General features: G+C 38.4%; 1 protein-coding gene across 1 annotated transcript; it reads left to right on the forward strand.

The window, feature by feature from the left end:
• The first annotated feature begins 10,272 nt into the window (after positions 1-10,272).
• Positions 10,273-11,773, forward strand: gpr35b (G-protein coupled receptor 35 b). Its single transcript, XM_024274317.2, has 2 exons — positions 10,273-10,546; positions 10,839-11,773. Exons 1-2 carry the CDS (start codon positions 10,460-10,462, stop codon positions 11,700-11,702), a joined length of 951 nt encoding a protein of 316 aa, XP_024130085.1. The 5' UTR covers positions 10,273-10,459; the 3' UTR covers positions 11,703-11,773.
• Positions 11,774-15,101: the final 3,328 nt, after the last annotated feature.

Here is a 15,101-nt window from a genome sequence, read left to right on the forward strand (position 1 = left end):
AATATATATATATATATATATATATTTGAGTAATATGTATTTATGTGACTATCATGAGGAAATTCCTTCAAGGATTTCTTAAAACCATGGTTTTCATTGGAGTGGGTCTTTAAAAACAGATAATCCAAAAACCGTACACTTTATGGAATAAACTTCTATAACAAGATTTTCATGCCAGTATTTGTCTGCAATATCTTTCGCGTTACTCCCTTCTCTGATCAGCAGTTATGTGCGTGAGTCTTGGTGGTTGCCTGGAGACGTTACAGGCCCAACTGCATTTTGCCGGTGTCGGAGTATGGAACCAAAAATGTATGGCAGGTATTTTCGTACACCAGAGCCAAGCCCCGGGAGTGATGCAGGAATGTGTGGCCACAAATAACTTCAAAATCGGGGGAAGTTTTTACACCTCTAAAGCGGAAGGGGATGATGGAGTTAAAACATGAAAGTCCTTTTGAATATAGTAGTCAAATATCTCAAAAAAATCTTTACAGAAATGAAACCTATGAGCAAACATTTTCACTATCATATTGGAAGTTTTAACAAGACATTCTGATATGATTAGAAAACCAAAACGTATTTGTTATCTCATGTTTTTGTGATTTAGTAATCCTCTGATGTCTTTCCTCTCCTCTCTGCTGCTCTTTCCCTTGACAATGGCAGTGACACTTTGACCTCGGCTCTTACATAACCGCTGTGCAGCCCTGCAGTGAAAGCTGACTAGAGAGAGGGTGGGGGGAGGAGGGCTCCGGCATGGATTCATGCATGGCAGACATTTTGTGGCTTGATGACGAAGAAAAAAAGTCAGGCAGAAGTGAAAAAAGACAGAGGAGGTTCTGGAAGTCAGCCAGCGGTGGCGTAAAAAAGTGTGAGGGGAGTGAACGGTGCGTGCTGCCAAAAATAAAACCTACTTTTTTTGGAAAGACTAAATAAAAGCAAGCAGGCAGTTAAAAAAAAGAAAAAATAAACTTTTTAAAGACCCACTGCAATGAAAATTGTGTCTAAAAAGCATTCTTGTGGTATTTTTCTCTTGGTAGAAGATAAAGACATTTAAGCTTAAAATTGAGTTTTTGGGTATTTCTTATTTCAAATCATGAGTTGTGACGTAGGTGCTCCATTCTGATGCATCCACTTGCAGATAATTACATTCATGTGTGTTTTAGTTTTCCTCGTCTGAGCTGGCATCTGGCTCAAAACTGTTCTGTTGGATATAGCTCCGATATTACTCATAATTTTTGTTGTACCAGTTGGGGTTGTGAGCAGTGGCGGATTTAACATTTTGGGGTTCCAGGGCGTACAATAACATGGGGCCCTCTGCAGCGGTTATATTAATTATTTTAAAGCAAATTATATCGAGGTGAAACATTGAATAATTCCCTACTTGTCCTCTCTTAGACAGCATCTAAGTCAATAATCCAAACATTTTGATGAGCATTTAAAAGCTGAAATCACGTTTAAATGTTAAATATTTTTTTTTTGCACACATTATTTTTACTTGGAACAAACATTACATTTATTAAACGCTTTAATTTAATAATCACTTACTTCCTTGTTGGAAGAAATAACTACAATAGAACCCTTGTACAGACAATACTTTGGAGAGTCCTGACCTCACTGGATTGTTCCATTGTTACTGAGGTACGGGGATAGATAAATACTTTACATGATCAGCTTTATATCATTTCAGTACTTTGGGGTGTTCTTTAAATGACAGGGTTAAATAATAATAACAGGCGTAAAATGTATTTAAGACACTTTTATAAGGTGTTCAGCTCGTGCCCCCAGAGTGTTGGAGGCCCCAGGCGATCGCCTACCTTTGCCTAATGGTGAGTCCTGCCTTTGGTTGTGAGGGGCTGTAAGCTAGCGGTAGAGAGTTTAAACTGAAGGATGTTGGGAAGCAGGGGTGGGCTTACTCCATGCCAGCCATTGACTGTATAAGGGAACTGGACTGAGTAACTCCTCCCCCAAACATTCCAAATAGGAAGTACCTGCTGGCTTCAAGAAACCAAAATCCCATAGACATCTATAGAGAAATAAACAGCTATTACTCAGTCATTCTATTTCTCTGAACAATCTTCCATGCTCTGGTATATTTTCACAATATTTTCTCGCTAATCCTTTTTTTCATTATATTTTTAATTTATCCCAAGTTATTCAAGGGGCTCCAACAAGGCGACGTCTATATTGCGAAAAATTGTGACTGCATTGGTTTCATTTTTTTACTGGAAGTAAGGCATTTTCTATGGGTGGAGTCACACTCGCTTCCACTGAGCGTGTCATTGTAGTGCGACGACTAGAAAAGCAAAAACAATGGAGGGCATCCAGCAGCTCGTCTTTGTATTGCTTTACTTTTGGTACATCGTGTATAAGTAAGGGATAATACCCGACGAAGTGTGCGTTATGAGAAATTAACGCACGACGCGGAGGCCTAAACCGTCCGACGCGAAGCGGAGGACGGTTGCCTCCGTGAAGTGCGTTAATTTCTCATAATGCACTCTTCGGAGGGTATTATCCCGCTTATACCATGGTCTTTACAAAATAAATAAACATTTAATCAATATTTAGTACTTTATTCTTGTTATTTCTTTGGTTTAGCTAATTTTTTCACAAAAAAGCGGACTATTTGATCATCCGTGATGCGGTTTGTTGTCACGGTGATATGGAACATGGCATGAAGCCGGAAGCCGTTACAGACCTCAGCTGCAGCGGTAAAGTGTCGCTGTTTTGAAAGAAAGACCCGGACAAATTAGGATATTTTTCTTCTTTTTCTGTCGTTAATCCTTCAGTGAGCAGCTAGAACATATTCAGCTTCTGTCTGTGTTTCATTTCACGGCAGGTTCGTTCTTCTGAGCTGCTCTAAAATGAGAAACTCCCTCTTGTGGTGAAACAGAAGACTACACCTTTCATGTCGAGTGGTGTTTTATTAGAAGGAGAATAACCAATTTGTCAATATTAATTTACCTTACAAAAGCAGAGGAATATAAATGCTGGTCGCTACAATAAGTTGAATAAAGCATCAGTTCAGAGAGAAAGTTCATCCATTACTGCTTGTTTTGTCCAGACGATGAAGGAAAAATGTGTTTTAAAGAAGCCTGCGCAGTGATATTGAACGTTTGGTCTGTGTGACCGGAACTTCTTTTTTAGGTGTGCGTTATTACTGTGCATTATCAGTTTTTAATGCACACCCAGCAGCCAATCAGAATCGAGTATTCACCCAGACCATGGTATAACAGGAATTATATGAATGCGGGCAAGTTTGAAACCACAAAACCCAAACGTTGGAAACATTAGCTTAAATTAGCAATATATAAACACTTTGTGATGTCATCATCACTTTCTGCCAATCAACGGGTGGCTACAGCGGCAACCAATCTGTTCCACTTTTCAATGGACCTACAACCGATGGTTGCCCCCAAGAGGTATGGTTCGGTATTGTTTAACGCATCCATTTTACAATGGAAACGTTCAAAATACTTGACCGAACTGCTCAGTGGAATCGAGGCTTTTTACAGTGAAGGGCACCAACAGTCCCGCCCACAACTCAGAGGCAAATTTCTAATGAACTACTGCCAATCTGCAGAAACTATGTCCTAGAAAAAGACACAAGTTTTTTTTATTTTGCCATAAAACAGCATGATCAAAATTAAAAGACCAGTGGGAGTGCTTTTACAATACATCAAAAGATGATGGGAGTGGGACTTCAATAGGCTGGAAAAAATGTATGAAGTGAACAAAATGCAACACAATGATAAAGAACAGAAATAGGAACTTTTAAGTTATTTTTCTTTTTCAGGAACAGCATGCAGATGAAATTTTGATGAGCTAATAATTCATTTGTGCTCAGTAGAAAAAGAAACAGCCCCTCCTCCTCTCATGCACACTTTGAATCTGCATTAGCTGGCAACACCTATAATGTCAAGTTAGCAGGTATGTGGTTGTTATGCACCAGGTCTTGTTGTTAGGAATGGAGTCGAGTTTCTCTTTAGTTAGATCAAAGAAAGGAAGCCTTGTGACTCCCCAGGGTTGATTTTTTTTAAAGGCCTTGCTCACATCAAAGAGTCTTTGTAGGGATGAGGAACCGACTGTAACTGATTGGCTGCACATGCTTTCAACTGGGCCCCGTGGTGAATCTCGCCAGCATCAGTTTCTAAAACTCCCCTCTGTTTTTCCTCGCCATTGTGAAAGCTTCACATGCATTCACAAGATCCTACAGAGAATTTAGCTCACTTTTTTTTTTCTTGAGGCTTGTTTACAGCTTCTTCCTCATTTGTTGCGCTCATTGCTTCCATGAAAAGGCAGAGAGGGCAAACAAATGCGCTCAATTGTACCAGTTGGGTTGCTGGGATTATTTTTAGGCTCCTTCCATCCGCAAAGCCGTAATCCCTCTCTACTTCACTCAATCAATTAATCTCCCTGTTCTCTGCTCTCTGGAGGCACTTTAATACCCCCCCGCCCTCCCTCCCCCCCTTATCTGCCAACCCAAAGCCAATGCTCTGTAATCTGTGAGCTTTGCTGCGTCACTAGGTCACTGTGTCAGGGAGAGTACAAACAACGTTCTCCCCCTGTCACAATCTGCTCATCCTCCTCTCTGCAGCCTTTCACATTCTGGCTCCATCAGTGTCTTTTATTAATAGTTTGTTCCAGGCTCCTTTCATCTTTTTCTGCAAACACGCCGCTTGTCTCAGCACCAGTCAAGGCCGGTTACAAGAAAATTGATGACCCCCAAAAATTCAAAATGAACAAAAAAATCTAAAAAGCTACAAAAGATAAAATAAAAAAATAATAAATCAAAATATGTAAGGATGGACTGATATTAAAAGAAAAAAAACATAGATCGAGCCTCATCAGTGCACAAGTGCTTGTACCTGTCCCTAGCCTGGTAAATGCAGAGGATAAGAGCATTCAACATAAAACTTTCAGAACAAGTCAATCAAAGAAGAAATTGGATTTATGGATAGATGAATCCAAAGGATGACAGTAAGCCTTTTAGGGTCTTGGAGGGATACGACACCCCAAACTCTCAGTACACCTGGACTTGATATTTTACCTGCATCCTGGTACTAATTGTCTATATCTTAAAGAGCCTGTCCTCAAAAATAAATAATCTTAAATGCAAAATCAGAATGTGATGTGCAGAAAAAATAGGATATATAATCCTAGTTTACTGTACAGAAAAATATTTTAGAAAAATACGAATTTAAAAGAGTACTCCATGTACAGGTATAGGCTTGTTTTTTCCCCACTCTTTGCTTTGAAGTTGAACTTCGATGACATTCGGTGGATTATCTGGTCTCTGTCAGCGAGAATATGCTCACACCACACGGAGAGAATCAACACAGATCTCACACTGAGCGAGTATTATTTCACATCCATCTGTTTTCTGTACCCACTTCATCTTTCTCAGGTTGCCTGGGGAACTGCAGCTTTCTGCCAGCTGTCATCAGGCAAAAGTTTGGGCAAACCTTATGACAGCTCGCCAAACCCCGGAGACATGACAAACTCTGCACACTCACTCCTGAAGGTAATTTATGAAGATCATTCAGACAAACGGGCGGGATTTCTCAGACTACACACCTGCGGAAAAGGAGAGACTCAGAAAAAACAAGATTTTAACAGACCAGTAAATGAATTTTTAAAACGTTTGTTATGACAGAAGGCATGAACTAAGCAAACATGAGTCAGGACTTTTGTAAACCCATTCATTTTGATGTAATTGGACTGTAAGAGTAAAATGAAACCGCCAAATCTATGCACACACACTGATCAAAACCAAGAATCTGTGCATAGAGGAGAGTTGTGTCGCATTCTGCCATTTTTTTATTCATTGCAAAAATCTAAAATGCTAACATGAAATATCTCCTTAAGAAAATTTGATTATGTAAATGGCCTGTAGAGACACATGCGCTGGATTACTTGGGAGTATAATTTTCTGCTCTGTGCCTGGACTTGTTTTGATGAACACCATCAGGAGCAAATGTCTTTCAGCGTCTCCCTCCACCTCCACTCCTATTTCATACTTCTTCTCTTTGTTGCTCACTAAGCAGGCTAAACATCCACACCTACGTACACTAGAGGGTGGACCTTGCTGGGCTGACGCGTGCCACAGAACCGAAACCTCAAATTAAGTTGAACAAAAGCCGGTCATGATTGATTGAGGTGGTGTCGTCCTACATGAATAACTCATCAGTCGGTTTTCATTAGGTTTGGAAAATCGGCGAAGCTCGCGTCTCAGCCATCCCATGCAAATAGAAATGTATGCAATGCAAAGATGTGGTGAGTGCAAGGGCGTGTTTCCACGGCAACCGTGATGTGTTTACCGGCGGTGTGATTCAGCGTGCTTCGCCATGTGAGCCTGACCTAGTTACGCCCAAGCGAGTGTGAATGCAAACACATTAGCGCTTGGACGCACCCACCAAACGCACATGGCGTCACACATGCAACAACACATGGGCAGTGACAGCACAATGACATTTATAATCCAAAGGATAATAAGGCCACCAAACAGGGCCGGCAGAAAGAGGTTGCTCCTGTTTGTTTTGCTTTTTTTTTTTTTTTTCATAGCTATCACTGTCCTTTTCTCATTTCATCGCTTTTGCTTTGTCGTCTTTGACCTCATGACCCAAATGTTTTGTCTTCTGGACACCCACAGCATTCCTTCCTTCTTTCACTATCCAATTCTGAGCTCATTTCCTTTCTTTTAGTCACTCGTTTTTCCTCCTCTGTCTGCTCTCCTGCGGCCTCAAATGATATAATCAAGGTAATTTACACACTGATTTCTGCATTCTCACCTCTTTATACCCACTAATTTTTCTTTGCACTTTAAATCACTACAATGATAAAATAAGCCACTTCTCTGCTCAGACTTTTACCTTTTTAGAGAAACACTACATTAGAGGATCAGGATTGGGTGACATTTGGCAGCTGGGTTCATATATAACCTCTCAAATGACTCATCTGAGCAGAGCCAGCAGAAACAGAGACATCCAGTGTCTGAAATGTGTTATAACAAGTCGTGCTTATGTAATACTTGGAATTTGCACTTTGGCTGGATTTTTTTTTTTTTTTTGCTTTCACTTCTTATTGTAAAAAAGTGAATAATGTTTTTGAAAATGCAAATGATTCGAAGTTGGGTTTTCTGATGAACACTTTTACCACATTTGACAAGTTTTATTGACAAAGGGCTCCAAAGAAAACACACAATCTCTGTGGGCTGTGCAACACTGACCCCCCTCCATCCCAAAAGCTCAAGAACCTCTCTGCAGCTTGACCCAATACGTAACAGCAAGGCGTTATGTAATCACAACAAAGACTTGGGCCAAATCACAGAAATGTTGGCCGATCAACACATCCACATGGCCGCTGCTGATTCATCTCGCTTGACTGTCACCTCTTGGAAGTGCAAGTTGTTTTTGTCACGTATGTTCGCCGGATTCAGATTTACTGGACTTAACAGTCACTCAGCCATGAAAATGGAAGACAGCGGCGTGTTTGTCGGATCCAGGAGGCGTGCAGAAAAGTCTGCATTGCGTCACAGCAGGGAGCAGAGGAAGAGGGAGACAGGAGGGGCTGGGAAGCAAGGGTGCAGCCAAAGGAGGGGTGTGTCCTCACTGACCTAGTTAGAGCAATGGAAACCTCCCCTCCCTTCCACCTCGCCTCGCCACTGACGTGCAAAGGGCACATTCAAACTGTACCTCACAGAAATGAATGAAAAGGCAGCCAAGGAGAAAAGCTGAGTGGCTGAAAAAGAGAGAAAAGCCGGTGTGAGTCAGGAAAACTGAGACCCCATAAATCCACAATGGTGTATCACATTTGAATGGAAAGAGGTCCAAAGAAAGAGAAATTATATCTAGGAGATCAAATTCTCAGGTTTTTTTTCTCAGGGATCATTTCCTGAAATGCTTGAAGATTCATTTCGTAATACTGCAATTACAGTAAGTCAAACATTGAATGTGCCGTCACCTTTTCTTTGCAGATTTGTTTTTATCATTCTTGTGCCACAAAGCTGAACTAATGCAAACACTTTATGATTGCAGCAACATTCCCAGTGGAGGTACTTTCCTCCACATCATGACTCCGCCTTTTATTACTTTGTACGGCACTGCAGTTCGAATCATACAGTAAAAGTTCCCTAAAACCAACCTTTAAAGTCAAAAATAGAAAACCTAATAAAAGGATAACATTGTTGGCCCTTTCATTGTGTCATCTGTTTTTGTGGAATACTCTATTCCATTTGGTCCATCCAACAACTTTTCCAGAGTGGATCTGCAGACGTCATTGTTTCCTCCCAGTTTCTGTCTTCTGCGGTGAACTTTAAGCTTTTGGTCGTCGATGATAAACAGAAAAGATTTGTGATCAATCCAGCCTGAAAACATCTCACTGAAATCTTTATGGAGAGTCATAAATGTGTGAGTCCTCACAACTACATGAGCGTGGATCAAATGTTCATTACCCTGATTTGAAAACGTCTTGTACAGGATTATTTAAACTACATCCATGATTTAGTGAGTTCATAAATCTTGCAACTTTCGTCATCAAACTGAAACCGCCTGCTGAGTGTGGACTCTCACTTTAGAGAAATTCACAAAGCTCAGCTAACCTTTTTTGACCTCTTGTGGTTCAGCTTGGGGGAAATCCAGAAACACTTAAGAAGCTGCACTTTTTATAGACCGCCTGAACCTCAAAGACACACACTTTGTTTGTTGTGTTTTTAAGCATTTAGTCATATTTATTTCTGCAGCACTTTTCCTACAGATTGTGACTTAAAGTACATCCCAAACATCACAAAAAATGACATTTTACACATGATCTTTGACCTTGCAAGTGAAAGTTCTGAGAAATGCAGAAAAAGCTGAATTCAGTTTCCATAGAGATGCCCAATAAACACAAAAATGATCACAAATAAGTGATTACACATTAACACATTAAATTCTACTTCCATGGAAATATGTAAAAAAGGGATTCCTTGAAAAACTTTCAGGCCTTTTTTTTTCCAAAAGAAAAGTTCTACTACAGTTTTTAAGGAAGTCCTGTTTTTTTTCCCAATGTATGTATGACAAAAAATTAGAATTTTTGAGACAAAAAGGGCCCTGAACCAGACATTAAAAACAAACAAACAAATTGTTCCCTTAAATTAGACATTTTTACCCACAAATGATTATTTTGTTTACTCAAATTTACATTTTATGACAAAAACTTAGTGTTACGTGGCTAAAAATGGGCATTTTCTTTGCACAAATTAGCATTTTGCACGCACAATTAGGTTTTTTTTTTTTGAGTGCATAGCTTAAATTTAGGATTTTATGGCCACTAACATTTTATCAGCATTTCTTGGCCACAAATTAGCATTTTGTGCTTACAAAGTAGAATTTTAAACTCACAAATTAGCATAATGTGCACAGAAAGGAGTATTTTGTACACACAAATTAGTATTTGAGTGCACAAATGACTATTTTGTGAGCGCAAATTAGTATTTTGTGTGCACAGGTTAGCATTTTGAGTGCATAGCTTAGCTTTTTGTGCAAAAATTTAGTATCTTGTGGCAACTATTTTGTATTTTCTGGCCACTAGCATTATATCAGCAATTCTCTGCCTCAAATTAGCATTTTGTGCTCACGAAGTAGTACTTTGTACACACAAATTAGTATTTATACTCACAGATTAGTATTTTGTTCACACAAATTAGTATTCCGTATACATAAATTAATATATTATGCTCACAAATTAGAATTTTGTACACAAAAATGTACTTTTTGTGCAAAAAAGTTAGTATTTTGTGGCAACAATTTAGTATTTTCTGGCCACCAGCATTTTATCAGCAATTCTTGGCCTTAAATTAGCATTTTGTGCTCGCAAAGTAGTACTTTGTACACACAAATTATTATTTTTTTCACTCAAATTAGTATTTTGCTCACACAAATTAGTATTTCGTATACATAAATTAATATATTATGCTCACAAATTACAATTTTGTACACAAAAATGTGCTTTTTGTGCAAAAAAGTTAGTATTTTGTGGCAACAATTTGGTATTTTATGGCCACTAGCATTTTATCAGCATTTCTTGGCCACAAATTAGCATTTTGTGCTCACAAAGTAGTACTTTGTACACGCAAATTAATATTTTGTACATACAAATTAGTATGTATTATAGAAAAATTATAATTGATGAAATTCACAGAAAACGTTTTCAGTTGTTTCATATTCCTATCTGAGACAGTTTATGCGTTATAACTGTCTGCTTAAATATCAAAAGTTATTGTGGGTTATTACAGGAAACTACATCTGATTTCGGTTTGACTGCAGCTTGTTGGAGCTTCAACAGAGAAGCAGTCTGCTACTTGCTGTAAGAACGAGGACACTGAGTGCTGTGGTTTGCTTCTGTGGGCTGTTTTAACTCTGTTCATCTGCAGTCGTCGTGCAGCGACGCATGTGTTGACCAAAGGAGGGAAATTATGCAAATGTAAATGAAGTTGTATGCTGCTTTTTTCTTAAACACTTCAGCAGCTGAATCCAGTTCACTTCAGTGGATGATCAAGACGACAGCTCGTCTGGTGAGTTAATTCTTCTAGTGGTTTGTTTTCAACCAGAGACAGGACAGATGTATGACTTTAAAAAGGTCGCTGTCTAGGTCAGGATCTTTAATCTTGTACGCTAAAAGAGCCTTTTGGTTTCAAAGTCTCACTTCACAGTTTAATACACTATATTTTTGTGACCATTAGGTCAAACTAATTTTAGAACTAATTTGGACATACCCATAGATTTTATTTTTTCTACCACGAAATGCATTAAATCTATTTGAAACTCATGAATATATTGGCTTTCATTCCTCCAAATGTTGCACAGGGCTCCTGCAGAATGTGCACCAATGACACAAACCTTACCTGCAAAGTGGAACTGCATTATGGTTTGGCTTTTTGTCCAGTCTTCCTTCTGGGTGTCCTCATCAACGCCGCTGCTCTGCGAGCCTTCGTTGCCAAACGGAAACACTGGACAGACACCCACATCTACATGTTAAATCTGGCAATCGCCGATTTAACCCTCATCCTTTTCCTCCCCTTCAGGATTTACGACGCCTTCTTCTGCCTGCCCAAGAATTGCTTGTGTACCTTCCTCATTCAGACTCACTATGTAAACATGTATGCCAGCATCCTGACCACAGCATCCATCGCCGTGCATCGGTACCTGGCTATAAGGTTCCCGCTACAGACCAGGTTCTGGAGGAGGAAGAAGGAGACAGCTGTGTGTGTGTGTGTCTTCATCTGGACATTTCTGGTGACATTGAGCATTATCTTTAAAGATGAAAGCAAACCCGAGAACCTGTGGACGTGCTATGAAAGATGCGAAGACATGCGCTTGAATCCATGGTTTCTTGGACTGCTGCTGTCTGTGGGCTTTCTCATTCCATTTCTGATTATTACTTTCTGTTCCAGTCAGATTATCTGGATCATATTCAAGGTGCAGGATAAGTCAGAGGAAATGAAAAGCGTTGCTAGAATGGTAACAGCAAACATGATCGTTTTCATTGTTTGCTATACTCCAATCCACATTTCCTTTGTTGTAAACTACTTCTACACCCCGCCTCTAAAATGGATGTCTGCGTATTTACCAGCTCATATTTTTTTTAACGTGTCGGAGATGATCGCCTCCACAAACTGCTGTTTTGATGCTTTCGGGTATTACTTTTTACTGAAGCGGTATTATTCATAAAGCTCAGCTGCATTTTTGCATTTGGTGTTTTTTACATTCACATATGCTGTAGTTCTTTTTCCTTTACTGCTTTTTAAAATTATTAAAACACTTTTTTAAATTAAACTTATGTATTTTGTTTACCTGCATTCATACAGAACCAGCTGTCAACAAAAGGGTAATAAACTAAAATACAGTTGCTATCAAACAAACAAAGCTATTTATAGGATCATTAACTGAAAGAGATAAAATTCAGGGTTACATCAGCTTCTTCAGGAATACGCTTTCCCAGTAAGAGTGTTCTCACTTGTTTTTTCTAAGAAAACATATTTGATTGATGTTTTTACTGCCTCAATCAGCTTACACTTTCATATCAAATGAGGAAATAGGTTTTTCTTAGCTGAACTCCTCTTCTGAGAACAACACTGTTTACGAAACTAAGCCAGAAGTCACGTCTGCCCTGTGAAGTGAGACTGATGATGCTACTCTTTTTGTTTGTTGGATGTTCCACTGAGTAAAGGTAACTTAAGATTAGAAAAAAAAGGATTTCTATTTTTTTTACGTTTTATAAAAGCCAAATAATAGAAATCACAGAAAATGTTTGCACTAAATGTGGTTTTAAAATAGTTGCAAATGTCCTGCTCCTAATCAACTGCAAAGAGAGATAAAGCAGGGCATAAAGTGTTTAGTCAGCCACCAGTTGTGCACCAAAGTTGTCCCTCTTAAAAACAAGAGAGTCCTGTATTTTCATCATAGGTATACCTCAACTGTGAGACACAAAAAGAGGAAAAATAATCACATTGTCGGATTTTTAAAGAATTTTTTGTTAAATTATGGTGTAAAATAAGTATTTGATCAATAATAAATGTTCAACTTAATGACAGAAGTCAAACATTTTCTGTAAGTCTTCACAACACAAACAGTTGCTGGTATTTTGGTCCATTCCTCCATGCAGATCTCCTCTATCTCATCTTTCATCTTTTAAGTGGGAGAAATGCACAATTGATCACTGACTAAATACTTTTGCCACACTTAAGCCTAAATACGGGATTATAATCTAAAGGAGAAAATCTGTTCGTGCAGGAAGTAATTTCTACTTAACAAGAATTCTGCTTATATGATATAAAAATCTAGAAAGTAGACAGGGATAGGCAACTCCAGGCCTCAAGGGCCACAGTCTCCAAAACCTGCTCATGACTGATTACCTGCTTCAGGTGTGTCCTGCCAATCAGAGCATGCCAGAGCAGAGTATGTTGGAAGACCTGCAGGATTGAGGCCCTCGAGGCCTGGAGTTGCCTATCCCTAAAGTAGGAGTTCCGTACAAGCATCCCAAAAGGGAAAAAATAAGCTTGAAAAGCTAACCGTGGATAGAACTGCTCAAAATTAAATGTTATGCAGCCCAAAATTAAATATTTTTTGCTCATTTTAAGCAAATGGTTTGTATTTTTTTATTTATTTAAGTAGCTAATTGTGTTTAACTTCAATTACAGTGAAAAAAAACTAGTAAAATAAGTAGAAATTACTAATTTTATAAGAAAAATAAGGAAAAAAAACTTGATAAATTCTTCCTGGCTTCTCCATGTTATAAAGTAATTCCGTTAAGTTAAATGCTTTTAGATGTTGTGACCTTGTCTTTTGAATTTTTTAAGTGTTAATATTTGTAAAATTGTAAGGTTTCTGTTACCTCTTATTTATTTGTATTTTGTTAAAAACTTGCATCGTCTCCCCAATAGATTAATGTCTAAATATTATTAAGATTTCCACAGTTTCATATCCACAAGTGTTTGTTCTTCATCCTGAAGTAAACATTTCCGCCTGAAAAAACGTCAACAATTTTTAACAGAAAACTCCATTGTTAAGAAATCACCAACTAAGTTACTGTTAGTCACATTTTCTACATCAGTTTTAATGGTTTATTATCAGATATTTGCTGCATCTTTGTGGATTTTTGTCTTGTTTGGTTATAGTTCTGTCAAAACAATCAATGAAATTGCCAGTGTGTAAGATTTTTGAGATGCTTTTATTGTGGTTTGCCTAATTTATTGCACAATACAAGTGAGAAATATATTTTTAGGTGGTGGTTTTATAGATTAAAATCTGCTGCTCTGCATGCCCGTCAGCATTGTGGTGCATTGCAAAGGCTGGATTACATTTTGCATTGTAGATTACTCCAAAGAAGATAAAAGTGTCTAAAGCCTGTTCTGGTTAGGAATTCTTTTTCTTTTTATCCTGTCCAGCTTATTTTCTGTGACAACTCACAGGTTTTTAAAGTCTTAATGTAACCCCAACCCTGACAAAGGGACGCTGCAGCTGCTCCATATTCAGTCTCACCACGTCTGCTGATAGTTTGAGCAGAGGTCGAGTCATCAGAAAACTTTAGGAATGGCACCATTCTGTCTGGTCTGTGAAGTCAGAGGTGTGCAGATAGCTAAGAACTCAAATAGAGTGAAACAAAGCGATACGCGTGGTGTGTGGTCTCCCAGTCTGCGGTCCAGAACACAGGGGCCAGGTCAACCTACGTCACTCGGTTCCTCTGCTTGCACTTAAAAAAGAAGAAATAAAAATAACAGCGTTTGCAGTGCATTTGGAATATCTCTCATACAGTCCATGCGTGAGATGAAATCATCTCTAGCTGGGGCTGGTCACTACTTAGGGTCCAACCATGGATTGAAGCATCTCCAGTGTCTTTATTCAAGAGTCTTCTCTTCTCTGTGTTTTAAATGTCACATTCTGTTGGGAATTTAGTGTCAAAGCAAACAGGAAAAGGTTGTCATTTGAGCAGGGGCGGACTTAATATAACACTTAATATACATATCTATAATAACTTACACATTATTATTTAACTTTTTCATTAATAAAAAAAACACTAAATGGTATAAGATTGCTCAACTGAAAGTGTTTCGTCCTCCCCCGCCCCTCTGCAGCAATGGACTATTCCGGTCAACAGCAAGTTAGCGAAGGTAAAGATAAAGAGATTATTTGAAAAAAACAGCGATAAAACTAAGTGTATGGGGTGTGAAAGGAGGAAAAGACCAACAGAAAGCTAGAAACGTGATGCCACATTTCCAAAAGTGCAGGAAGAAAGACAAAACAGGAAAAAGAAAAGAATCAAAGGAACTCAAAGGAAGATTAAAAAAAAAGTCAAAAGGAGAGAACAAGCAAACAGAGGGGACAAAAAATAATTTTGAGAACATTTCTTAGGCTACTGGTTTGTTCCATAGATTGGTAAATTTTTTTGTTTCTTTTTCCTTCTTTAGTAAAACCTGACAAACTACAGAAAAGATAAAAGACTACTCTTTCTTTAAAGCGCATTCAATAAATACAATGTTTCATCCGGTAAAAATATAATTTCTTTGACATTTAAACCTTCATTGTAGCTTTTAAATGCATTTCAAAACACTTCTATTCTTGACATTGATG

This window comes from Oryzias melastigma, linkage group LG17 (genome assembly GCF_002922805.2).
Source record: "Oryzias melastigma strain HK-1 linkage group LG17, ASM292280v2, whole genome shotgun sequence".
Classification (NCBI taxonomy): Eukaryota; Metazoa; Chordata; class Actinopteri; order Beloniformes; family Adrianichthyidae; genus Oryzias; species Oryzias melastigma.

Excerpts from the sequence above, each read along its gene's own strand:
- gpr35b (XM_024274317.2), top strand. The coding sequence starts at position 10,460 with ATGAAGTTGTATGCTGCTTTTTTCTTAAACACTTCAGCAGCTGAATCC. Across the intron at positions 10,547-10,838 it reads TCAAGACGACAGCTCGTCTG|GGCTCCTGCAGAATGTGCAC; the intron begins GTGAGTTAATTC and ends AATGTTGCACAG.